The 26,539-nt window shown below is 45.1% G+C and overlaps 1 protein-coding gene across 1 annotated transcript in view; it reads right to left on the bottom strand.

Annotated features, from left to right (window-relative positions):
- Positions 1-26,539, bottom strand: part of ank1b (ankyrin 1, erythrocytic b) — a 174,607-nt gene that overhangs the window by 6,806 nt on the left and 141,262 nt on the right. Inside the window, exons 26-39 of the mRNA XM_063209998.1 lie at positions 26,308-26,371; positions 26,031-26,143; positions 24,771-24,995; positions 24,012-24,166; positions 22,151-22,362; positions 20,166-20,370; positions 19,719-19,815; positions 17,483-17,711; positions 16,386-16,514; positions 13,264-13,383; positions 10,945-11,029; positions 9,039-9,113; positions 7,552-7,683; positions 6,734-6,886 (exon numbers count right to left, since the gene is read on the bottom strand). Of these exons, the coding sequence (XP_063066068.1) occupies positions 6,734-6,886; positions 7,552-7,683; positions 9,039-9,113; positions 10,945-11,029; positions 13,264-13,383; positions 16,386-16,514; positions 17,483-17,711; positions 19,719-19,815; positions 20,166-20,370; positions 22,151-22,362; positions 24,012-24,166; positions 24,771-24,995; positions 26,031-26,143; positions 26,308-26,371 (1,994 nt within the window). The remainder of the gene's footprint in view (positions 1-6,733; positions 6,887-7,551; positions 7,684-9,038; positions 9,114-10,944; positions 11,030-13,263; positions 13,384-16,385; positions 16,515-17,482; positions 17,712-19,718; positions 19,816-20,165; positions 20,371-22,150; positions 22,363-24,011; positions 24,167-24,770; positions 24,996-26,030; positions 26,144-26,307; positions 26,372-26,539) is intronic.

Genomic DNA, 26,539 nt, shown 5'->3' with positions numbered 1-26,539 from the left:
GTACTTTGGTCATACAAGTAAATATTAGTTTATTATTATTATTACTATTATTATTACTATTATTATTATTATTATTATTATTATTATTATTATTATTATTATGTAGTATTAAATAAGACTCTGCTATGTCAATGCTATTATGATGTAGTTGAGTATTTTCAGCAAAGACTGAATAGACCCATCGATGGGCCCATCTGCAGTAAGAGGCAACTGTTAAAGACATAACTCAGGACAAGCAAGGTGCTTAAAGGCATATTTCCGAACCACCAAGGCCTCCGAGACTGAACTGGTGCATTGCTGAGATGCCACGGTGACATTTTTCGGTGCATTTTGTTTCCCCTGTGACACACCCAATAACAATTAAGCTGACAAGAAATTGAATTGAATTGACTTATCATGTAACTCGTTGGCAAAGAGAAAAATCATACAAAACATACTATATAGGTGAGCATCACCAGCAACTGGAAATAACATAATATACACAAGATATATGCCAGAGGGAAATGCTGCGTCCTACGTCAATATGTTGCTGAGAAATTAAAGGCATTTTAACATGACAACCACACACACAGTCTGTTCTCTCACACACTCACTCACTCACTCACTCACACACACACACACACACACACACACACACACACACACACACACACACACACACACACACACACACACACACACACACACACACACACACACACACACACACACACACACACACACAGTCTACATTTCGCCCATGGACTCTAAAGGCTCTTTTCCACTGCCAGTTTTCTACCAGGTACAGTTCGACACAGCACTCGACGCAGCACTCTGCTGCCGTTTCAATTAGTCACGTACAGCATGACATGGCACGGCACCTCCTTGCACGGCACAGCTCGAACTAGCCAGCCCTCATTTTTTTGGCCAGCTGATCCGAGCTGAGCAGGTCTCTTGCTGTCTACAGTACTACACAGAATCCTGTGCGTGAACTTGTCCTCACCAGTGAATCAAAAAAATAATCATGGCAGCCACCAGATCAACTCTCTTGGAATGGCAGAAATCAACATTGTAGTATCCAAATATGTCGCTGAAACTATTTATAGCTTACTTCGATATTTCAGTGCAGAAATATAATTATTTATAAGTTGTCACATATATATATATATATTTACCACACTGCAAGTATGTTGCATATAAGTGTAATACTGTATGTTAATTCAGTATGATTGTGCAGTATACGTTTTACATATTAGTAGACCTAATAAAGTTATACTTCATACTTACATTGCATGGCATTTATAGCCCATGTCATACTTCAGCATAACCTTCAGTCCAATTGACCAAATAATGACGACTTGTAATTATATGAAGTCATGATGTGAGAAATATATCTTCAGAGAGCAGTTCTAAAATAATTTCATATTCTAGGATATGGGTATGACACACACACACACACACACACACACACACACACACACACACACACACACACACACACACACACACACACACACACACACACACACACACACACACACACACACACACACACACACACACACACACACACACCATTTACCCTTTTGCATGTATATTTTTTAATATATAAGTACAGTATATCAAATCCTACTTAATTCTACTTAATTGATATATAATTTCCTTGTCGGAGCTTAGAGATACTCTCCCTTCCATTCAAAAGGCATCTTCTGATCTGACCTCATGACGAAAAAGCAGCATCATTGTACGTGGATCTACGAGCTGAAGATCATTTTCAAGTTGCTCAAGATAAAAACATACAGAATTAATGTAATTTGACATATAATGTAATATGATCCAATTTAATGTTTTATAATGTAGAACACAACCCTCCTCATGTGACAAAAGGGTCACATGGATCATACATTTAACTTAACTTACAGTTAAAGTCAGTCCTATTGGTCTGTCCATGTGTGAATTACACAGCACAATGCAGTAGAGAATGCACAGATCTACACCCTGAAAAAGCTTGACATAATTTATCTGCCACCTACCTTTTTGCTTTTAGATGCTGTCCAATGGAGATTCAATTGCTTGTCACAATCAAAGCTTCTCTAGATTATAGACATGTTGTATACATGCCTATGATCAGGTCTAGATCCTGTGATCATAACAACTCTCACTCTAATTCACACATTTAGACTTATTGGGTGCATCCCAATATGTGTCCTTGCCTCCTCCACTTGTGCTTGTCTCCTCATCCCGCCTCCTGGCCCCTCCTCCGTGGAGAAAACGATAAAGTTTCCCAGCTGTCAGCCTCGCCACAACAACTTTTGAGGGACTGTTTTTCATTCACCATCCCAATTGCAAATGAGAAAAAGACTTTACAATTGAGCTTTTGCAAGATATTGAAATATAATGCTGTTGTCAGTGATGTCATCATGACGAGAAGCAAGTGGAAGAGGCAAGTGGAGGAGGCAAGGTCACATATTGGGATGCACCCATTGTATGCTACTGTAATGGCTGTGCCATGTGACCGCTGTCTTACATGGTGAGGGGTGTGGTCTTACGTCTAGGGGTGGGCAGGGTAGTGGGGGAAGAGGGGGCATGAACATTGTAGTAAAGGAAAGGCCTAGGTGGCCTGTGCATAGTGCATAGACACATAATGCCGTGCTACTGTATGTCTCAGTCTACAACAGCTCCATTTCCAGTGATACAGATACACAGTAGCTCCAGGATGTGCATTACCAGTTTGCCACTGAAGAAGCCTTTTGGATGGAAGGTGAAACAATTTCAAGTCCTATTTGCATACAGATTATCTCTTTTACGTTTACAGCGTAAATCTTTTAAATAACATGACCTGAATGACAAGAAAATGATAGTATTTTTTTTGTTACACCACAATAAAAAAATTTTTTTTCAAGTTCTCCAGTCATCTCTAGCCGAGACTTAAACAAGTGGACCGGCCTGAATACTTCAGTCTATAGTCCTGAACTAAGAGCACCAAAAAGGCTTTGAGCACAAGTGTCATACTCATTCCTACTGAAACTCTCTCCATTCATCACATTCTATTCTGTCGGGTTATTTTGCTCATGGCTTTTTGAAATGTAACCGTTTTTTTTTTTTTTTTACCCTGGCTGAACCTGCCTGTGTGTGTCGATGAGCTGGAATGTTGTGGATGGTAATGTGTAAGAAGTAGATGGGACGGAATGGGCTGATAGAGAGATAGGGAGGGAATGATACAGCGAGTGATGGAATTAGAACTCAGAGACCTTCACTCCTCCTCTCATTATGGGAAACACATTGGTGAACGAAAAAAAAAAAAGCATTACACACGCACACACATATGGCACAATTACACATGAGACACAGCAACACAACATGACGACAAACACACAACGTTGCAAAGGAAGAAAACACAGACGGAAAGCACAGAATATATACTGTATACATACACACACACCTACCCACCGACTGTATGTATGTAGATCACAACACCAATAACACGTAACACCAATGAAGACATTTGACTTAACCACACACATAAAGGCATATGATGTGTTTAAGTAATTAGTTACAGACACACATACACAGGGTACACAGACTACATAGTATAGTACATACAAACCCTCCCCCCTTGAACACATATAGTGATATACCTTGTGATGTAGGAGACATTTCATTTAATGTCAACATTTCTTGATTATTTCTACTTTATATTGTATATATTTGAACTGTTTAGATTTTTGTTTTGATTAAAATGTATTAGTGGTGTAATGGATGGTGTACTCATATAAAAGGTTACACACCTTCAGAACTATACATTTGTTTAGGTTGTAGGCCTACTACTATTATGAATATACGGTACATAGTATGCCGTTTTTATGCAGCTGGATATTTAGTTTAATCAACTTTTTTTCACCACTGCACCACTGTGTAATGGTAAAATCTGTAATGTCCTGTGTTGACCACCAGATGGCCCTGTGTTCAACAACTTGTGTGTCTAGGTGCTGCCCACAGAATTACGTCATCACAGCACGTAGACACACAGCACTGGTAACAGACGAGGTCACTGAAACGTACGGCAAACACTGCACCCGTGACACCAACACAGACGCACATAATATTCCCGTAATGTATCTGCGATATCATGGCGAGGGATTCAGCCCATATGACAGTTACACCCGTAGGAATATTATGCCACGGTTGAGAATTGTGGGACATCACAGCACAGAAACCACTATGCACTGCACTGCACTGCACTGCACATCACAGCCACACCCACTAGCACACACGTACAGACACATACACACGTCGCACACACCACGCGCACACACGCACACAAGCACACACACACAAATCAAACACAGAACATTGCTCATTGTTAATATATTATTGCATGTAAAAAGGAACACCAGACCAGGATTATGTACACATCTGCAGAAAAGGTAAGTCAGACATAGAGAGCACGGCATGCAAACACACGTGAATTATACATCAAAACTCACAGGCTAACCTTGAAGTTTTCACCTGTTACATCTTTCCACCAAGAAGACAAGGCATATACATAAAAAGCAAGCAGCATGCGACATGCAGATAAAGACACATTACATCACGTCACGACATCCAAGGAGAAGGGGGAGAGAGAGGAAGAAAGAAAGAACGCGTTTGAGAGAGAGAGAGAGAGAGAGAGAGAGAGAGAGAGAAGAGAAGAGAAGAGAAGAGAAGAGAAGAGAAGAGAAGAGAAGAGAAGAGAAGAGAGGAAAGGAGAAGGGAAGGGGGGAAAAGACAAGGAAGATGGCAAGGTATATTTCCCCTACCCCCTCCCCCACTCTTTTACAAACAATTAAAAACTAAAAGAGAGGAGTATGAGAGGAGAGCGGAGGCCCAGAGGTCAACATGAGGTCGTTATTATGAGGTCAGAGGTCTGAGGAGAGCCGTGAGGAGGAAGAGGAGGAGGAGGAGGAGAAGGGCGGCTGGGCTGCGGATGACATGTTTCCATAGGAACAGAAGAGCAAAAAAAGGGGGAGGGGGGAGGGGAGAGAAGAAGAGGAGAGGGACTGGCCACAAATCAGGAGGAGAGGTTCAAAAATAAAGAGAGAGAGAGAGTGAGAAGGAAAAGCATGTAAAAAATCAAATTTGAGAAGGAGTGATTTCAGGGTAGTTAAACAGGGTGAGCGAGAGAAAGAGAGAGCGTGTGCGCCGAGAGAGAGAGAGAGAGAGAGAGAGAGAGAGAGAGAGAGAGAGAGAGAGAGAGAGAGAGAGAGAGAGAGAGAGAGAGAGAGAGAGAGAGAGAGAGAGAGAGAGAGAGAGAGAGAGAGAGAACCTTATAGGGAACCAAAAGCTCTTCCATTACCTCAGAAAGAATGACACATGCCCATCCATGGACTCAAGGACACACTCTTTCCATTTAAACCCACAAGCAGGTGTCCCCTTGGAAACTCTATAGGGCCACAGAGCTGTACAAGCATTCCAGCCCTCATACACATACAGTACAGAGAACACACACACACGCACGCACGCGCGCACGCACACACACATGCACGCTCACGCACACACGCACACGCACACGATTCAGTACAAGGATGCTGTTTTGCCTCGCTTTGCATTACACAAAGCCATGAACAAGGTATCTAGGCAAGATGCAAGGTTTCAACAACTAAATGCCAAGACTGACATTTTTTCCCCCAAATATCCAACTTTGCAGAATGGTCTTTTAGCACCTGGGGGTAATATAATGATTTTGCAGTCCGGACCGTCCATGTTATTTCCCTTGCTTGGCCAGAACTCTGGGCCTGCTCTTTAAAATGTCAAAATGCTGATGTCTCATCATGCACACCCAGCAGGCATTCAACAGCTGTTCAAGACTTCCTGTTTTGCTTCCATAAACAGCTTTTTCTCTCGCTATTGGTCACACAGGCATTGCAGTAAAGTTGCTGTTAGTTTGAAAAATACTGCTGCACACATCAAGATAATATGGGGAGCACATTCTTCATGACTCAAAACTTGAAAAACTCAGATTTTGTTTTAAATGTTTCTCCATCTATGCTGTTTTCATTCCATATGGTCTAAAATAAGTGGGACTTCTACACACAGTGTCTCAAGCTGTCCTACAAAGGTGCAGTAACTACTGTACATATTTTGTAAAAATGAGATTAGACTGAACGTGGTCTTCCTTACACTTTTTTTTATTATGTGACAAAGGCTTATGGTCCAAATGTGTCCTGTGTTAGAGTAACTACGATATCCAACCTAATATCAAGGCTTTGAAGGAATTTTTCTCAGTTTCAATGTTAGTTTCAGTGTAGTTACTGCACTTTGCCTTTGTAGGGCAGTATACTGTAGTATGTGTACAGTACATGTGTTTTTTGGAGTGACCCTCAATCAGTCCTTTTAGATTTTGTAGTTGTGGACTCCACCATGTTCCTGAAGAATGCCTAACAAAAATACGGCACACAAATGTAATACAGTAGCCTCAGTCGCCATATCCAAATGTTTATGCTAATGCTCAACTTCATGCTAAAAATGTTACAATTCACTTACCACACGACCTTGCCAAAATCTACGACTGATTTGATGAAGCTGGTGTAGTGGAAGTAGTAGAAGTAGTAGTAGTAGAAGTAGTAGTAGTACTGTAGTAGTAGTAGTAGTAGCAGCAGTAGTAATAGTAGTACTGTAGTAGTAGTTGTAGTAGTAGTAGTGGTAGTAGTAGTAGTAGTGGTAGTGGGCTATGGGACAGTCGATGAGCCTAACGCCATCCCATTGCCATTCTTACCGTTGATGACGCTTGGGGACAGCAGGCTAGAGTCCGACAGGCGGCTGGCTCCCTCCTCCAGGCTCTTGGGGACCGCCAGCGGGGCCTGCAGCTCCAGGGACTTCACGATGTCTGTCCGGTCGATGCTCTTCAATGCAACATAGAGGTTTTCCACTATGAGGGGGAGGGAGGGGGAGAGAGAGGGGGGCAGGGTGGGGGCGACAGAGAGAGAGAGAGAGAGAGAGAGAGAGAGAGAGAGAGAGAGAGAGAGAGAGAGAGAGAGAGAGAGAAAGAGGGAGGAAGAGAGGGAGAGAGAGAGAGAAAGAAAGAGAGAGAGGGATAACCTTTTCTTTTTAGAAAAGCACTTCAGCAATAATATAATACATCAATAAACCATAGCCAGATATGAAGGAATTAAGCCAAGTATTCACCTCGGGCTACGAGAGAGACAGAGAGAGAGAGAGACTGAGACAGAGACAGAGAGAGAGAGAGAGAGAGAGAGAGAGAGAGAGAGAGAGAGAGAGAGAGAGAGGGAGGAAAAGTTCCTGAAAAAAAGGAACTCTTATAATCACAGCTCTCATAAGTGAAACAAGATCAGCACTGGAATAAATTACGGAGAAATACTAAGACTGGTGTGATTGGAAGTCATGACACATTTCTTAGGAATAAAAAATGAAGTGACTGGCATGGTTAGTCCGGCTGACCAGCAGATGGCAGAGTTGATCCAACAGTCTCCACACGGTCACTGCGGCTATAAGAGCAGGTGTGTTGGTGGATGTGAAGGGAATGAAGAGGGGAGGGGGTAGAGAGAAAAAAGGAAGGGAACAGGTTTTCCTCACTCTTGGCTCGCTTGCCCTCGCGGCAGGCCCACAGGCTTAGCAGTGCTGAGCTCTGGTCCAAAAGGGAGTTGGGATTCTCCACCCGAATCCTGTTAATGTCATCCACCCCGAACTGCAGCTCTCGCGCAAGCTCTGCCAGGCATACAGGGAGATAGGAGAGGGAAAGAGGAAGGGAGGGAGGGAGAGAGAGAGAGAGAGAGAGAGAGAGAGAGAGAGAGAGAGAGAGAGAGAGAGAGCGAGAGAGAGAGGCAGACAGATAGACAGAAACAGAAAGACAGACAGAGGTGAAACACAGAGCATAAGGCAGTCAGTAAGTCAGGTTTTTCATCAGACACCCATGGACACTACACGTCCATTTAGACATGGGATACAGTCCAGGGCTTGACACTGGCACCTGCCAACAGACCAAATGCTGGTAAAACTTGGCTGTGACTAGTAATACTTTCAGTGTCACTAGCCAAATCGGCTGGTAGCTTATTCCTTTGTATGACATAGGTATCATAGTATTCTGTTGTTTTCCCCTTGTGTATCATGTATTTGCACATACGTTCAAGAAAAGGCTCTGTAACTTAGTTTATATTTGCTTGATATACTTCTATGTAGAAAGCTATACACTCATCTTGTTTTAGCACCTCATCTTCTGAGGTTAGATATGCGCTATCATGATTAAGGGGGAAAAAAAATATCAAATCTGTGGCTAGTGCAATATCTGAGTGGCTAGTGACACTAGCCACAGTGGCTTGTGGGTGAAAAGGTTAATGTCAAGCCCTGATACAGGCACATTATTTAGAATTTACTATAGAGTGTCAAGAACTTAACAGTCATGACTTTTCATTAGAAGCACTCAGGACTTCGGTGTCTATTGCACAACCGACAACACTAAAGCGATGTTCTTGAAAACCATCCCTCATTTTTTCGTCTGTCTGAACCGAGCTGAGCGAGTACTCTGGGTGTCTACTTCCCAGAATGCTGTGCGTCAGCTCCTCCACAACGCTGAATCAAAAAAACAATCATCCAGCCACCCGATCAACTACCTTAGACTTCTCTTTAGTTTGACACTTTATTACTTTGATATTAAAATCAAGGCTAAAAATCAACATGGCAGTATCCAAATATGATGTAGCTCAAACTATTTATAGCCTAGTTCGATAGATTAGATATCTTTAAATCTTTCAATATCCTTACAACAAGGTCAACAAGCCTGCGTTAAGTAATGATACGGAACAGAGCCAAAGCGTAACTCCAACCTCACTCAGGGCTTGTAATGGAAACACAAACCAGGCTGACTGCGCACCACCACTCAGTTCGACATGACACAGCACAACACGGCTGGGTTGTAAGTATGTGGAAAAGTGCCTTGAATATATTTTATTGGGGAGAGAGGCAGACGGGCAGACAAACGGACGGATGGATTCAGAGAGAGAGAGAAACAGAGAAACAGAGAAACAGAGAAATCTGTGGTGTTCCATCAGGGAGAGTTAACAGACCTGCCCAACTCAGTCCAAGCTGCTCTGCTATGAGTGAGATCTTCAGCTCCGTCCTCTCCATGGCATTCACAGTGGCTAGGGGAACAAAAGACTCATGTCAGAACAGGATTTGAAAGGTTTATTAAGGTTTTTTCCTTAAAACTCTAAAGAAAAACTACAGATTGCGACAAAAAAGAGAGCAATATACTATTTTCAAACATTAAGCTACGTATGTGTTCCATTTGGTTTCATTTTATGTCAGGAGAAACAGATAGATACAGTGCCAGTGCAAATGTACCTCTTTGTCTTAGAGACATAGTGCTCTGTGAGGATAGACTTACTGTGATTGTGAGAGAAAATAGGAGGAAAGGTTTGGAGAGCAGAAAGACACAATATAGGAAAGAGGACACATAGAGGACACATAGTCTGTGTCTGATGCCTGAAATGTTCACTTTATTCACTGCATAAGTGTACTATGTGGGGCATGAGTCATATTATTTGCTGTACCCCCTTCATAGTGCATTATGTAGTGAGAACTAGTGGACATTTCGGATTTTGGTCACAGTTCTATGTGTGCCATTGGAATGTTCCGGAACTCAACTCACCAAATGGCCGGGCACCCTGTGGGGGACTCAATCCAAACTTACCATTACGATTACCATTACCTACACAAGTCCACAGCTGCAAAACAAACGGTGGCCCCTACTAGCAGACTTGGGGGGGGCCCTACAGCAAACTTGGGCCCCTAGCAGATGCGGTATGCTACTACGAGCTGGGGCTGAGTAACATGCCCTTGTCACATTGTCATTTCACTTCCTTTCAGACTTCCACACCTCCACATTCCATCTCTTCTTCACCCCCATCCACCCACCCTCACCACACCACACCAGCCCTTCTCCGGCCAGCATGCCCAGAGTGACTCCCCAGGTTTATCTGCTCTCCTGTGGGGGGGCATGTTAAGCAGACCCGGCTGCTTCTACTAGTCCAGTGCAAAGATTGAGCTCATCTCATGTCAAGTCATTTCATGTCATTCATCCAGCCTCTGGAGCTTGCCATGCGGATTGAGGGGAGTTGGACTAGTGGTTAATATTCGGGTTCAAGAGGAGGAGAGGGGGGAAGATCGAGGAGGAGGATGGGGACGGGGAGGGAAAGGAAGGTAAGGGCGGGGCGGGGGCGAACCGGGGCAACCAATTTGCATTAGGTCAGAGAGCACCATGCACCACCGCATTGCAGGGCATTCAGTCAGTCAGCTTTCCCCCCCAAGGGACAGTTAGGGACACACATGGCCTGGATGAGGCCCCATCTTTTGTGTTTGTTCATTTTTATTTGAAAAATGTGTTAATGTATATTACTTATTTTGTAAGTACTGGTTGGCTAATATCACATCTGAGCACATCGACAGTGCCAGGCATTGTACGTACAGTACTTTGGCACTGCAGAGTACTGCAGAGGGCAGGGAGAGGGAGGGAGGGAGGGGGGGGGAGGGGGAGGTCAGGGCACGGGGCCGGTGCTTTAGCAGTCAGTCCAAGGCTCAGAGAGGGTGCCATGCATTACAGGAGACCCCAACCCCCAACCCCACCCCACCCCAAAAGACCCGACCAGCGCGGTTCAGTTCATCCCTCCCAGCCACCACCTCCACCTACTGGAAGGGACAGGGAAGTGGGGAGTGGGGGCTGGAATTGGAGAGTTAGAGCTACATAGAGCAGCATTCGTACACTCCTGCCTCCCCCAGCCCTAAACCCTTCACAATGTTGATCTCTACCCTACTACCCCCTTTGGCGGAGAGAGACAGAAAAAGAGAGAGAGAGGGGATAGAAAAGGGGGGACAGGGTGGAGAAGAGGAAGAAGGGGGAGAAGAGGGCAGGTCGGGTGAGGTGAGGTGAGGTGAAGTAAGGTGTTGTGGTGACCCAGAGCAGCCTCGTCTTACCTGGTCCTGGCTCGTTCAGCGCACTGTAGCGCTCCCGCAGAGCAAGGGGAGTCAAAGTCCGCCGACGCTCCTCGCTACCCACCACCTGCAACCAGACGAACAATCACATGACCCACATGAAAGATCTATATAAAACGTACAAAATGATTCCACCTGCAGCCAGAGGGACAGAGTTAGACCATGTCATTCATCTACATAGGTAAGTGGTTTTCAAAGCGTGGTCTGAGGACCACTAGCAGTGGCCATTTGTGTCTGGGGCAATGCCCCCCACAGTTGCCACACCCCTGGCGAAAAATATCGCCACTCCAAACAAAACCCATTGATAACATTCTAGTACAAACTCCTACTGGTGTGTTATCAATAAACTAGTTTGGTAAAATAACACATTAATAACATGTTAATAGCACTAATTTACGGATTTACGATGGTGTCACGATTTGCAGAGCCTAAAACATTTTTTTGGAACAAAGCAGTCTGAAAATAAAAAATGGAGAAACACTGATCTAGGTTAGGTTAGGTGTCTTTATTAGTCTCCACAAGGGAGACATTTGTCTTGGAGGCAAAAGAGTCTGGCGCATCACAAGGGAGCTTGCCACATCTAGAGTTAATACAGTCATAACAGACACACGTCCACTTCTACTTTATACAACTCTGCGCATGTCTGTGAAGATTCTGAGTCATCCCGATCAAGGTCCCGATTTCGAAAGTGTTAAACTGTAAGCAACTGGACTTCTTTTTGAACGGTGTCACATCCTTGGCTCAAGGAGTGTGAAAGTGTCTGGGGAACTAGGAGTTATGTATCTCTAGAAACTGGAGGCTGAACTGTAGAGAAGGACAAACCTTCTTTCAGGCTTCAAAATGAAGTCCAGTTGCTTTTACAACCAAAGATGGTAGAGAGAAGACAGCTCACTGACATCATAAGAGCGTAGTACAGCATGGCCCCATCATAAGTTGGTCGGGGCACTTTAACAATAAACTGCGTTGATAAGGAAGAACTTTATATGATATTTGTATCGATACTCTATGAGGGACTGGCATCATATAAAGGTTTAGCATTTGCTAAAATTCTGTACGCTTCATTTTACACGTTTCTAACAAAAAAATGTACATCAATTTCCACTGCCATACAAAATCTTTCAGAATTCATATCAGACTTGTAAAAATTGTGTATGATTTCACTATATCATTTCCATAAGGGCAACCATCGAGGGGAGCCTTTATGGGTACAGTAGATTAGAGCAGTGGTTCTTAACCTGGGGTGCGGGCACCCCCTGGGGGTGCGGCAGAGATTTCAGGGGGTGCGCGGAATTTTGTTTGTGTTGAGGTTGTGACCAAAATTCTGCTTCCAAACATTATAATTTGGCCAAATTAAGACCAAATTTAAACATGTTTTCGTTCCCATGTAAATTCATTAAAGTATTGATTAATGTCTAAAGTAAGAATCATTGTAATAAATCAATAAATCATTTTTTTGCTGCGTATACACGTGTAGACATTTGGGATGGGGGTGCGCGGCTTGTCTTGGGAACAGCTAAGGGGGTGCATTCAGAAAAAAAGGACCACTGGATTAGAGAGTTCCCCTTAATCATAAGAGACTGCAGGAGACAGCTGAATAAGTCACAGCAACTTGCTCACAAAACATCATGACCATGCTCTTCAAGGACAGGAGGCCTGTCAAAGGACCCTAATCACACTGTGGCTGAGACACAAAAGTGGGTTCACTGAGGCTGTCTCTCTGATAAAAAATTGCATTGTCAACGAAAAAAATAGCCCGCAGCAGAATAGGGGAGACTTTGCTTTTTGGCTTAACAACCAAATGATTTGCAAAAGAGCATCAACGAGACAGATTATGAGTGCACTGAATGAGCTTCCCATAGAGTCCTTATGTGTGCCGAAAGAAACCTGAAGAAAATTGTGTGTGTGTGTGTGTGTGTGTGTGTGTGTGTGTGTGTGTGTGTGTGTGTGTGTGTGTGTGTGTGTGTGTGTGTGTGTGTGTGTGTGTGTGTGTGTGTGTGTGTGTGTGTGTGCGTGCGTGCGTGCGTGCGTGCGTGCGTGCGTGCGTGCGTGTGTGTGTGTGAATGTTCATGTCAGTGAAAGCAGTTATGTGCATGTAAAATCCCTTGCCTGTAACTGTGCACACTGTGCATGAGTGAGTGCATAGTTTGACAGCTTTTCTGTATGACAAAGGGGGGGGAGAGAGAGGGAGAGAGAGAGAGAGAGAGAGAGAGAGAGAGAGAGAGAGAGAGAGAAAGAGAGAGACAGAGACAGAGACAGAGACAGAGAGAGAAGACTAAAAAGAGTGACAGCTGGCTGTGTTACCTTGATGGCGGGCGGCATGGTGATGTTGAGGTTGCAGAGGACGTGTTGCGAGTCCTCGTATTTGGTGCACTTCCGCAGGAAGGAGAGAAAGCCGGTCGCCTCCTTATTACTGTCTCGCACCTGCTGGGCACCCGCGGATGGACGGAGACATGGATGGAGGGATGGATGGAGAGACGGACGGAGGGATGGAGAGAGCCAGGAGGTGGCAAGGTTGTAGGTGGATGCAGACACAACAGATGAAAGAATGAAGAAGAAGAAGAGGAAGAAGAAGGAGAAGAAGAAGAAAGGCGGACGAAAAAAGAAGACGAATCAGGAAGGCAAGAAGACACAATGGAGGAGTATGGAAAAGGGTTGGATTTGAGTGTTTTTGAGGGGAGGGAGGAGAGGGGGAAGGGTAGATAGAACAAATTCGGAAGAAGTGGGAAAAAACAGGAACACACATTTGGACCAGGAGATGGAGACAAACAAACGAACAAACCCACACGGAAGAGGTGAACATGATTCCGGGAAAATTCAAACAGGGTGGAGAAGTAAGGAAAGAAGGAACAGAAACAGTGGGAGGGCATGAAAGAAACCAGAGGGGAGAAAAGAGGAAAAGAGATGGAAGAAGATACCAAGAGGAAAGGAAGAGAGGGAAAGGACAGAAACACGGACACAGAAAAAAACACACAAGAGAAGAGAGAAAACAAAAACGTACGCTATTAGAAAGACAGGGCACTGGCGCCAGTGCCACATTCACAGTTAAAACACGGCAGCGCAGAGAAAGGGATGGAAGCAGTCCATAGGCAGGCCAGAGAGAGATAGATAGAGAGGATTTACCTTCGTTTTTTACCTGGGCGTCTGTGTGAGATCAGACAGTTAGACAGTGACCGTGAGAGAGAGAGAGAGAGACAGTGAGACAGACACGTATAGACAAGCAGGCAGAAAGAAGAGACAGGCAGGCAAGCAAGGCCAAGGGGGTGAAAGAGGCTTTTTTGTGCGTTTTTTTTTTTTTTTTTGGTCAACACCCGGCAGACGGCATGCACACGCAGGACTGATGCACCGTTCTTTTTTTTTTCTTTTCTTTTTTTTCGTTACCAGCTCACGGAGAGTCAGTCCAACCCTGTCACCCACCGACAGCAGAAGAACACACCACGTCACGTCACAAGAACAAGCGGCTCATCAGAGAGAGAGAGACAGACAGAGAGAGAGAGAGAGAGAGAGAGAGAGAGAGAGAGGGACTCCGACGACAAACACAGAGACACAACAGCCATGGTTTCACAAACACAGACACAGAGGCACACATGGAACAGAGATAGAGGGATAGAGAGAGTTGGAGAGAGAGAGAGAGAGAAACTGGGAGATAGACAGCGAGGGAGAAAGTGAGAGCCACAAAGACAGAGTGACACAGAGGGAGTGTTGTATGCATGTGTGTGAGGGGAGCTGACTGGCAGCATTTGAATGGAGACTGAGGACTAATGGTTGTACAACATTCGAATAAATGTCACCACAGATGGAGTCTGATTCAAACAGAACACAAAAGTGTTCTCAACAACGATGTAAAGTTCACATAAAAGGTAGGTACACACGAGAGGCAAGAGAACAACACTACAAACACTACACACTACAAACAGTGGAACGGAGACAAGGAACTCATGACACAAAGAGTGTGGTGTTGGACAATACCTTGAGACAGACAGTGTCTATGAAGATTGTCATTTTTATTCATGTTATCCAAAGACTTTAGTTGTATGCAACTGTACTTTGTCTTGGAGTTCGAAAGACATTCCGTTCTTTACCCGAGGAACGTCCTCAATATCTCAACGCAGTCTCACCCCAAGTAGTCAATTTCTGACTACCTTGGACCAGACGGCAATTTTTGACGTCTTGGGTATTCCTTCCACGTCACATTTTGACTATGTGGCCTAACCCTAAAACTATTCCTAAACCTAACCTCAATGACGTTATGCTGCCACAAGGGGGCGCCTTTGAGGACATAGTCAAAATGTGACGTGGAAGGAATACCCAAGACGTCAAAAATTGCAGTCTTGGGGTGTCAAAAATTGAGTAGTCAAAAATTGACTACTTGGGGTGAGACTGTGTAGCATATCTTTGTTTGATGTAAGAGGGAACACAAGCAGCTATACTTCTCGAGACCACTCCCTTCTCCACGTGACTATGTCAAGGTGTGAGGAGCAGTGATGGGTATTCATTGGATTCATTGGTTACAATCCAGTGACACATATTCCAAATGACCTGGTTTCACCTGTCCAATTCAACCAGATCAACCAGGCAACCACCTAGCTGAATTGGACAGGCATAACCAGGCCATTTGGAATATGTGGATTGGATTGTAAGTAATGAATCAAATTTGCCCATCACTGGTCACACGTCCTGTCCCGAGACACAAATGACTACTTTGGATGGTGATGAGCAGGTGTCACATGTCAAGGTGTGCCGTCCTCGTGGTCCCACCTGTCCAGAACACACTGCTGTGGTACTGATGAGCAGTTGAACCTCCTATCATACAGTAGGTCACAATGGTATGCAACAGATGCCTGGTGACACAGATCCCCACCAACCCCCTATTATAGTAAATGTTGGTTGCTCTATGCATAGTTGACATATTTCACTCACCTCTCAAACCACTGGTCTTCTTTATCCAAATCTATGCCCATCTAGAACAACCAACATTAAAAACGAGAGAGGACAGGGATGGATCTGTGTCACCGAGTATCTACATACCATTCACCATCAGAAGCGGTCATCTCTCTCTAGGAAAGTGTGACCTTGATGATTCTTCACACATGGACACGAGACACTCTTTCTCAAGTGGAGAAGGGAGCGGTCTAGAAAAGCATAACGACTAGCGCTCCCTCTCACATCAACCTGAAACCGAGGAAGATCCTTGAATAAGGAACGAAAAGTCTTCCAAGCTCCAAGAAGCACAGTTGCTTACAACTAAACCCTATGGAGGACATGAGACAGACAAAGAGAGAGAGAGAGAGAGAGAGAGAGAGAGAGAGAGAGAGAGAGAGAGAGAGAGAGAGAGGTAGAGAGAGAGAGGTAGAGGTAGACACAGGGACATAATACAGACAGGCAGGCAGACAGACAAGAGGGATGGGGTGTACAGAAACACAGACCTTGACAGAGACGGGCAGCCGGTTGTCGCGGAAGGCCTGGAAGCTGAAGCTGCGGGGCTGCTGGGTGGCCTTCCGGATGGGCACCAGGTTACCGGAACATTCCAGATGCAGCGCCATGCCCTCCATTACCTGGGGGAGGGGCGAGAGAGGAGGGAGAAGAGAACAGGGCAGAGCAGAGGAGAACATGACAGAACAGAACAGAACAGAACAGAGGAGAACAGAACAGAACAGAACAAAATAGAGAAGACAAGAGAACAGAACAAGAACAAACAGAATGAAGGAGAAGAGAAGGCAACCGAAGTAAAGAGAACAAGAGAACAGAACAGGACAAGAAGAGAATAGAAAAAATAAAGGGAGGAGAGAGAACATCATAGAGGTGAAAGAATAGGAATAAAGAGGAGAAGATTATGCAAATAAGAGGAGAAGGGGATGGTGACAAAGGAGGAGTGGGAGAGAAGTGCCAAGAGTGAGTCACTGAGCACAGATGCACTGAGTCAAGTGAGGAGTCGCGCACGCACGCACGCACGCACGCACGCACGCACGCACGCACACGCACACTGACTGACAGCAGTGCATAAACAAGAACACCATGCAAACCCAAACACACTCAAGCCTCATTATACACACATCATCATCACTGTCTGTCACACTATAGCAAACTCAAAACAGTAAATATGAAGACACCCGCCCGCCAGACTCATTTTCTTTGTGTGTGCAGTATAGGCCTACGATTCTTTTCCTTAGTCACTCATCACCACTAAACTGTTATTATGTCCGTCATATTGTAGCAAGTGATACTGTATATGTTACAGCCGGAGGAGGGGGTGACTGGAAGCACTGGTTCGTGTGCCTGTGTGTTTGTGTGTGTGTGTGTGTGTGTGTGTGTGTGTGTGTGTGTGTGTGTGTGTGAATCTCTTTTGTGCAGTGAGATACTGTATATGTGTGTGTGTGTGTGTGTGTGTGTGTGTGTGTGTGTGTGTGTGTGTATGTGTGTGTGTGTGTGTGTGTGTGTGTGTGTGTGTGTGTGTGTGTGTGTGTGTGTGTGTGTGTGTGTGTGTGTGTGTGTGTGTGTGCGTGCGCGCCTACGTAACACTGACCTCAATATCTCTGCTGCGGGCGACCTCGGTGAAGTTCTCGTGCAGCTCGAGGGTCTTGTCCATCTTGTCGTCCGTCATGCAGTAGCAGCGCAGGCGGCCCTCGCGCGCCTCGTTCATCTTGGCGAACACCACGAACTTGGCCATGTACGGCACCGACATCAGCTCGCGGTACAGCAGGTTGGCAAAGGTCACCGCCTCGGCTGTGCGGGGGCAGTCCGCCAGCCAGAACCTGCCAGGGCCAGAGATGCATGGGCACATGGTTATCACATGGTATGTGTGGGTGTACTGTATGTGTCTGCCTGCCAACCAGAACCTGCCAGGGCAGAGATACATGGGCCAGGGAGAGAGGGGGCCCAGAAATGGGTCCTCATTACATTGTATGTATTGGGCTGGGGGCAGTTTCAGACCACTTTGTCCTGGGTCTGGCCAAAGCTGTCAGTGGTCCTGTGTGTGTGTACTGTGTGTGTGTACTGTGTGTGTGTGTGTGTGTGTGTGTGTGTGTGTGTGTGTGTGTGTGTGTGTGTGTGTATCTGCCAGCCAACCAGATGGAAATTTTCACACATGGGAGAAATTTTGGGCAGGGACACAATGTGCAAAAAGTCACCGGCATCTCAATTTCAGAGAATGCAGAAAATGGGAAGCTCCGAGGAGATTCCAACTCGGTTGACATCAAACATTCACTGACCAATCAGTCTCGTTCTTTCATCAACAGCCACCTCTTGCATCAGCATCATCTCATGCTTATCGTCCAATCACATCACGCAGAATTGAGAATCCTCTCTACGTCTCTTTACAAAATATCTTTTCCAAATCCATTCTCTGCTGCCACAGCATGAGCTGACTTTGACGCTGCCACAAATCAAACCACCACCCATCCAATGAGAGGACCAAGGGTGCTGGAACGACTTTTAAAGTGATGGTGCATTTTTTTTCTTAATTCTTTATTTCTTAACAATGTTACTGTTGCTGCACTCCACTCATTTGTCTACAGTAACAGTTGAGGAAGCTTCATGTAGGGAGCCCAAAAGTGGCGATGCAAATGCACCACTGCACCTCCCTTTCCGGCACCTACAGTATGGAGAGGACATGCGCTCCTTAGACAGGCTTCAACGAGAAGACGGGAGCCTGCCAGGGGCGGAGCAGAGGGGGGGGCATAGGGGCCAGGAACCCCCAGCCTCACCACTTGGGGGGGCCCCCTGCCAGTGGCTTTCGATTGCCAAACATCTTGTAGGGGCCCCATTCTACGATATTTCGTGGGCCCAACGCCTCTGACACATCTCCCGCCCCCCCCTGTCCCAATACCAGTGCTCCGCCCCTGGAGCCTGCACGTGTGTGCCGTGGAAGGCTGCCCTGTCACAATAAAAATGGGAGTTGGAGTTTCCCAGGTGGACTTTCACTTCACTTCATCTTCAGCCGTCCTATTGTTTGCAAACCAAATCCAATGGATAAAAGGGAAATGGACTGCATTTGTATAGCGCTTTTCCACTCCTTCGAGCACTCAAAGCGCTTCACATTGTATGCCTCACATTCACCCATTCACACACCGATGTCCGTAGCTGCCACGCAGGGTACCACCCTGCCACCAGCCACCAGGAGCAACTAGGGGTTAAGTGTCTTGCTCAAGGACACAATGATGGAGTCAGGCCATGCTGGGCTCGAACCTGCAACCTTTGGGTTGCCGAACGGCTCCTCTACCGCCTGAGCTACCACTGCCCCCCACTCGAGCGGATACATACTCTAACTCTGGACCTAACTAAGAAACTGAGCGGAACAGGCAGTAGGCAGCCGACTAATGACTAATGTATGTGTGCTGGAAAGCAAGAGATTGTGTGCCCATCTGTGGTCTGTTTATCTGTGCATTCATGTGTAAATATCCGGGTAAACATTTCAGGGATTTATGTTTTGCATGTGTGTGTGCCTATGCCAGCCAGCTTATGATGTGGATGAGTAAGCATATACAATTAACATGGTTGAATAAAACTGTGTGTGTGCATGTGCACGCGCGCATGTGTGTGTGTGTGTGTCTGTGTGTGTGTGTGTGTGTGTGTGTGTGTGTGTGTGTGTGTGTGTGCGCATGTGTGTTTGTGTGTGTGTGTGTGTTTGAGTGTGTGTGTGTTTGAGTGTGTGTGTGTGTGTGTGTGTGTGTGTGTGTGTGTGTGTGTGTGTGTGTGTGTGTGTGTGTGTGTGTGTGTGTGTGTGCGCGCTCGAGTGTGTGTGTGTGTCATGTGTGACTCACCTTGCGGACACGTTAGTGGTGAAGCTGGCGCAGTTGTTTGAGTACATGAGCTTAGTGGTGCCTGTGATGTCTTCCCACTGGGCCGGGGCTGTCCCACCTGTAGGAGCAGATCACACTCACATGAACACACGATCGCATGAGCAGCTGCCATCAACACACACTCTCATCCACTAACCACACAGATATTCATCTTATATTATGGATAATCATTGGAAGATACAATGTACCTTGTAATATAACAAGACAAATATGGAACAGGAAAAAAAATCATGATCGCCGTTGCATGAGCAGCTGCAACCATAGCACACTCTCAACCATTTAACACACAGACTACACGTATAGCTTGGATGTTTAGTCAGTGTAGATATTTTTCTCTCTTCAATCAGTGCTCAGACCTTTGGTGTGCGGCTGGCACCATGGCATGCATGAGTGACAGTTGGAACGTACCAATCACGCTGCAGAGAAGGCGGAGGCTAGTGGTGTCCCCCTCCCCAGCGTCACGAGGACTCTCACGCCAGGAAGGGGGCAGAGGGACCCTCAGGCCGATGGGCCGGTGGAACTTGCGTCTCCGCGGCTCCACCGTCACCACTGGACTGAAGGTCGCCTGGTTGCCCAACTGCCGGGTCACCAACTCGTCAGGGATTGGTTGGGCCTGCAGGAAGGGGCGGGAGTTAGGAGAAGAAAGCAGAGGAGGGCAATTAGCATACAGTAAAAGTACAAGAGTAAGGCAAAGGGAAGGTATGCAAAGAATGGAACAGTGGAGTAGTAGTGAAGGGAAGAAATAAAGATATCAAGAAAAAAGTGACAGGAGAGAAGAAAGAAAGAAAGAAAGAAAGAAAGAAAGAAAGAAAGAAAGGAAGAAAGGAAGGAAGACAGTGAATCTGAAAAAGAAAATGAAGAATCTAATGACTAAAATCCAAAAGAAAAGAAACGACAAATGAAAGAAAGAAAGAAAGAAAGAAAGAAAGAAAGAAAGAAAGAAAGTGAATCTGAAAAAATAAAACAAATATTGAATCAAATGATTAAACCCAAACGGATCAAACAACAAAAGAAAGAAAGATATCAGTACAGTGACAATGTTCCAAAATAAAATTACATACAGCAATTAAAACATACATAAAAGAGCATGCTCACCCAAAAAAACAACAACAAAAAAATACCACAAACATCACACTTTGGGCATTTTTATTGGTTGTTAAGCGTTTGTTCTTGTATGGTAGCATACAATACGCACAAAGAACAATCAACAGAGCAAAAGAAATGATAAGAAAACACAGTTTCCAAAAATGAAACCTATCAAAATTCTATGCAAAATCTACACGACCTGCACAAACCAGCATGTGTACAAAGACACATGACGCAATAATAGTCATGTAAAGACAAACAACAATGTGCTATTGAACCAGAGCAGCATGAGGGGCTTCTTGGCCAACATTGGCAATTACTTGTGCTTAAACAACTATATATATAACTTGGCTCAGACAGATTGTTTCAGACAACAATGGCCGCTCGCATGGACTCACCCGTCGACATCGATTGTGCAATTTCAACTCTATTGTTGAATTTGTGAGTAGCTTATGTAGCACATCATAAAAGATTGTCAAGCAAGTGGTTTCTCCAAATACATGCAAGGATTTTTGATAAAACCACTAAAAGCTAAGAGCTGAGAGCTAAGCATATAACCATAGTACCAGATGAATGTTTGTGGAGCAAGATAGAACCACATTCATCTGGCGAGAGTCATGTTACTGTATGTGTGCTTTAGGCAGCATATAGAATGCTTATAGACTGCAATATTACGGTATGTGTGCTTTAGGGAGCTTGCAATAGAATAGAATATGGAACTGGTCAAACAGCAGAGATGTGACTTTACATGCAATAGATAAGTACAGACATCAGGCATGATCATCAGGTTACATAACAACTACTAAGAAGACAATAAATAACAAACAAAAATAACAAACAAAATAATACAAAATAAACACAAACACTACAAATAAAAAAAAACAACAGACAGCACAGCACAGCACAGTCAAACATTGAATGCTATCATGACAACACGGAACTTCCTCAGTACTCCTACAGACAGTGAGAGAGAGAGAGATGATGTTGTGAAACAGATGAGGACAAGTATTTTTTTTTTTGTGTGTACACATCTCTATCAGTCCACAAGTGTCCAAAGAAGCCAAAGCAAATTGAGGAGGACAGGACAGGACAGGACAGGACAGGACAGGACAGGACAGGACAGGAGAAGAGCTTTGGTCAGCCACGCCACGGCGTCAAGGGTCACCGCATGTCTCCTCTATGCTCCCTTCATCCTCCTTCTCCACCTCCTTCTCCTCCTCCTCCTCTTCCACCTCCTCTTCCACCTCTCTCTCTCTCTCTCCCTCTCCGCTCCTCCTCTCCTCCGCCTCCTGCTCCCCCCATCTCACCTGCAGCCCCAGACGGACTCGCTTAGTGACGGCCGTGTCTGGGAAGATGGCCTGCACCTGAGGCACCAGCTTGCTAGTCAGCTGACCTCCCTCTGGGCCAATCAGGTCGCTCTCCTGCTGGATGCGGGAGACGACAGCAAAGTAGAGCGGGAAGTCGGTGGAGATGATGCGGCGAATACGCTTCTTCTCCAGCTCCTCTTGGCTCTCCAGGTCTGAAGTAAAAACGCACACACGCACACACACACACAGATGTGGACACACACGCACCCATGCACACATACAAAGATGTGGACACACACGAACACACACAGGCATACACACACACAGGCATACACACACACACAGGCATACACACACACACACATACACACACACACACACACACACACACACACACATAGACACACACACACATACACACACACACACACACACACACACACACACACACACACACACACACACACACACACACACACACACACACACACACACACACACACACACACACACACACACACACACACACACACACAAGAACATGCATGAGTGAAAAGGGGTGTTAAAAAATGTGAATGCGCCACACATAATTGAATAGCTTGGAGGTTATTATATGTCTGGATAACACCTGTTATATGTCTCATTTGTATCTACTATGTGTCTGTGCTATATTAAAATGGTTGTAATCCAAAAATGCAATTTCACACCCACCATTAGCCCAATGCTATTTTAAAAAAGTAGGGTAACACTTTATTTTAGGGATACATCTATTAGCACTAATACATACAATGTTAATGCCTGCATAAGTCACTTGTAAGGCATGTACTAAGCAAATGCTAAGGCCTACTAGGTCCTTACTAAGGTTAAATTGTTAATAAATCCCTTATTGTGCATGAACAAGACATTTGCGAATACCTATGCCTAACAAATGTTTGATTTTGCTTTGTACATGCCTTACAAGTTACTTATACAGGAACATTGTATGCATTAGTGCTAATAGATGTATCCCTAAAATAAAGTGTTACCAAAAGTAAATATCACTGGTTCACATTTTCAAGAGTTATTTTCCACACTAGTTACTTGTGTCTGTGGCACGTGCATAAGCATATTTTAGATGAATACATAAATGTCCTATATGTGCTCAGATGTATGTTCTTGTATGTCCTTGTGTGTATATTCTCTATGTGTATGCCCTCTTTATATGCGTGTGAGTGTGTCCTCTTTGTGGGTGTGAGTGTATGTGTCCCCTCTGTGTGCGTGTGTCACATGTGTACGCCTTGTGTGTCCTCCTGAGTTGCTGACCGTTACCCATGCCGTTGAGGATGGTGTGAATGTGTGTGTGTCCTCTGTGTGAAGTGTGTGTGTGTATAGCAGGGCTTGACATTAACTTTCACACCCACTGGCTACTGTGGCTAGTGCTTTTCCCGATTCACTAGCCATTCAGGTATTCCACTAGCCACAGATGGTATATGTTTTTTTTTTTCTTTATCGTGATGGTGTTAAAACCTCATAAGATGAGGTGCTAAAGCAAGATGAGTGTATAGCTTTCTACATGGAAGTATATCAAGCAAAAATATACTGAATTACTGAGCTTTTTCTTGTACTTTTGTACTTGTACTTGTACTTGTACTTTTGATACACAAGGGGCAAACAGCAGAATATAAGGTACTATGATGCGTATTTCATACCAAGGAATAAGCTGCCTGCCAAATTGGCAAGTGACACTGAAAGTATTACAAGCCAAAGCAAAGTTTTACCAGCATTTGGCTGGTTGGCAGGTGCCAGTGTCAAGCCCTGGTGTGTAGTGCCCTCTAAGTGTGTATGTTCTCTGCATGTCTGTGTGTCCTGCTGAGTTGCTGACCCTCATCCATGCCATTGAGGATGGTCTCCAGGACCTCGTCTCCGTAGCGATTGCGGTGTTCTTTCCAAACAGAGCCGTTCTCACTGCGCAACACGACCAGCTCTCGATCACCGCGCGCCAGAGACGCAAAGTGAGGAATCTCCACTATTACGGGCCTGCACACACGCGAACACACACACACACGCACACACACACACACACACACACACACACACACACACACACACACACACACACACACACACACACACACACACACACACACACACACACACACGCACACACGCGCACACACACACACACACAAGGGACATTGCGATAGCTTGCAAAACAAAACTCGACAATAAAAATGTCATTAACAGAGAGCATTTACAAAACATTTACTAATGAGAGGCCCTTTTCCAGCTGGTACATTAATGCCAGCGCAGCATGGACACAGTTGGTGTTCCCATAGTTCTGCTCCCTGGCCTAAAGAACATGGCGTGCTATGAATGCATTAGAAAGAGGGAGAACAATATATGAGGGGAAGAGCTCCATAGGCCTGCATACTACTTTGTACATCAACACCAAACGCACACGCACAAAAAAAACATGTATGCACAAACACACACAAACACACACACAAACGGTCAGCCCGCGCTCACGCTCTCTCTCTCTCTCACACACACACACACACGCACACGCACACGCACACACACAGTATAGTGAGTGTGTGAGACACACAAACACACCCATCCACACACACTCGTCGTCACCCACCCTAAGAACTGCATGCTGGAGGGCCCGAGCGAGATGATCCTGCTTGCAAGTCCCTCTCCCTCCACCAGGGGGGGTGGGGTGGTAAGCTTTTGCGGCTTCACCAAGCGACAAGTGATGCGGGTAGGGGCGGCGCACGTGCGTGGCGGGATGATGACGCGCAGGCCATTATGCCGACTGCCCCGCATGGACCCGCCCCGCGCATCCACCATGAAGCTCACCAAGAACCTGCCAATCAGCACGGACAAAACACTTAGCATCAGTGACACGTACCTTAACGAAATACGCTAATACGCTGAAAAAATTACAATCAAATACAGTACTGCAAATACATGACATAGTGAAAAGTGAAATAGTGAAAAGTGTAGTGCAAGAACAAGTCTCTCAGTCATTGCAGCTTGCATTGCATTGTATTGTTTAATTTGTTACTAATATTTTTAACTTATATTTTCATTATGCACAGTATAATATACATTTATTTTAAATGAAATTTGAGTATGGTAATATGCTACATAAATGCATTTTGCATGATTGAGTGGTTCATTGGTTGGTTGTTTGATTGGTTGATTGGTTGATTGATTGATTGATTGATTGATTGATTGATTGATTGATTGATTGATTGATTGATTGATTGATTGGTTGATTGATTGATTGATTGATTAGCATGGGAAAGTGAAAAGGTGATATCAAAGATCGTATAGAATCTCATTAACCGTCTCTGGTGATGTGACAAGTGGAGATGAAATGTGTTGCAACAGACTACATTGTTAATTAGCAGGCAGTTGATGGACAGATGGGGGATACCGCATGCTCATTAAAATCTATAATTCATTATTTCATGTCGGGATTAAACTAAATACAAGTCAAGGGTGGTGTAATTAGGAAGATGTAAGTAAAACCAAAATATAACCTGTGTGTGTGTGTGTGTGTGTGTGTGTGTGTGTGTGTGTGTGTGTGTGTGTGTGTGTGTGTGTGTGTGTGTGTGTGTGTGTGTGTGTGTGTGTGTGTGTGTGTGTGTGTGTGTGTGTGTGTTTGTAGGACTGCCGACAGGGGGGACAAAGGGATATGTTGTCTCGGGCCCAGGGAGATAGGGGGCCCAGAATTGGGTCCCCAATACATTGTATGTAATCGGTAAGGAGCCCTTTCAAATCACTTTGTCATCAGCGAAATCTGTCAGCGGCCCTTTGTGTGTGTGCGTGTACGTGTGCGTGTACGTGTGCGCATGTGTGTGTGTGTGTGCATATATGTGTGCAGTGTACTTACCCAGTGTGTATAGGGCTGGCAACCGGACTGACGTTATCAGAGGTTTCGGTCGCTGGACTGCTTGGGATCAGAGAATCCTCATCGTACTCTTTAGGCAATGGGATAGGAGTGTGCTGTAACCATGACACAGACAGACAGACAGACAGACAGACAGATAGACAGACACACAGACAGACAGACACACACACACACACACACAATATAGTTACCTTTACAGCACGAATCGATACTGAGACAAAATGAAGTCTTGTCGGTAGTAGGAAGAAGAATAAGTCACCTGATCTAGCATGACCGTTTCTGGAGACACACAGGGAATTCTGGGAATTGCTGGAGAATATGGCCTACAGGGGGGAGAGAGAGAGAGAGAGAGAGAGAGAGAGAGAGAGAGAGACAGAGGGACAGAGAGACAGAGAGACAGAGAAACAGACACAGAGACGAACAAGGAGAGTGATACAAACGGGGAAAGGGGTTACAGAAAGAGAAAGAAAGAGTTATGGGGGGAGAGAGAG

Source organism: Engraulis encrasicolus, chromosome 11 (genome assembly GCF_034702125.1).
Source record: "Engraulis encrasicolus isolate BLACKSEA-1 chromosome 11, IST_EnEncr_1.0, whole genome shotgun sequence".
NCBI lineage: Eukaryota > Metazoa > Chordata > Actinopteri > Clupeiformes > Engraulidae > Engraulis > Engraulis encrasicolus.
This window is presented reverse-complemented; position numbering and strand designations above follow the sequence as displayed.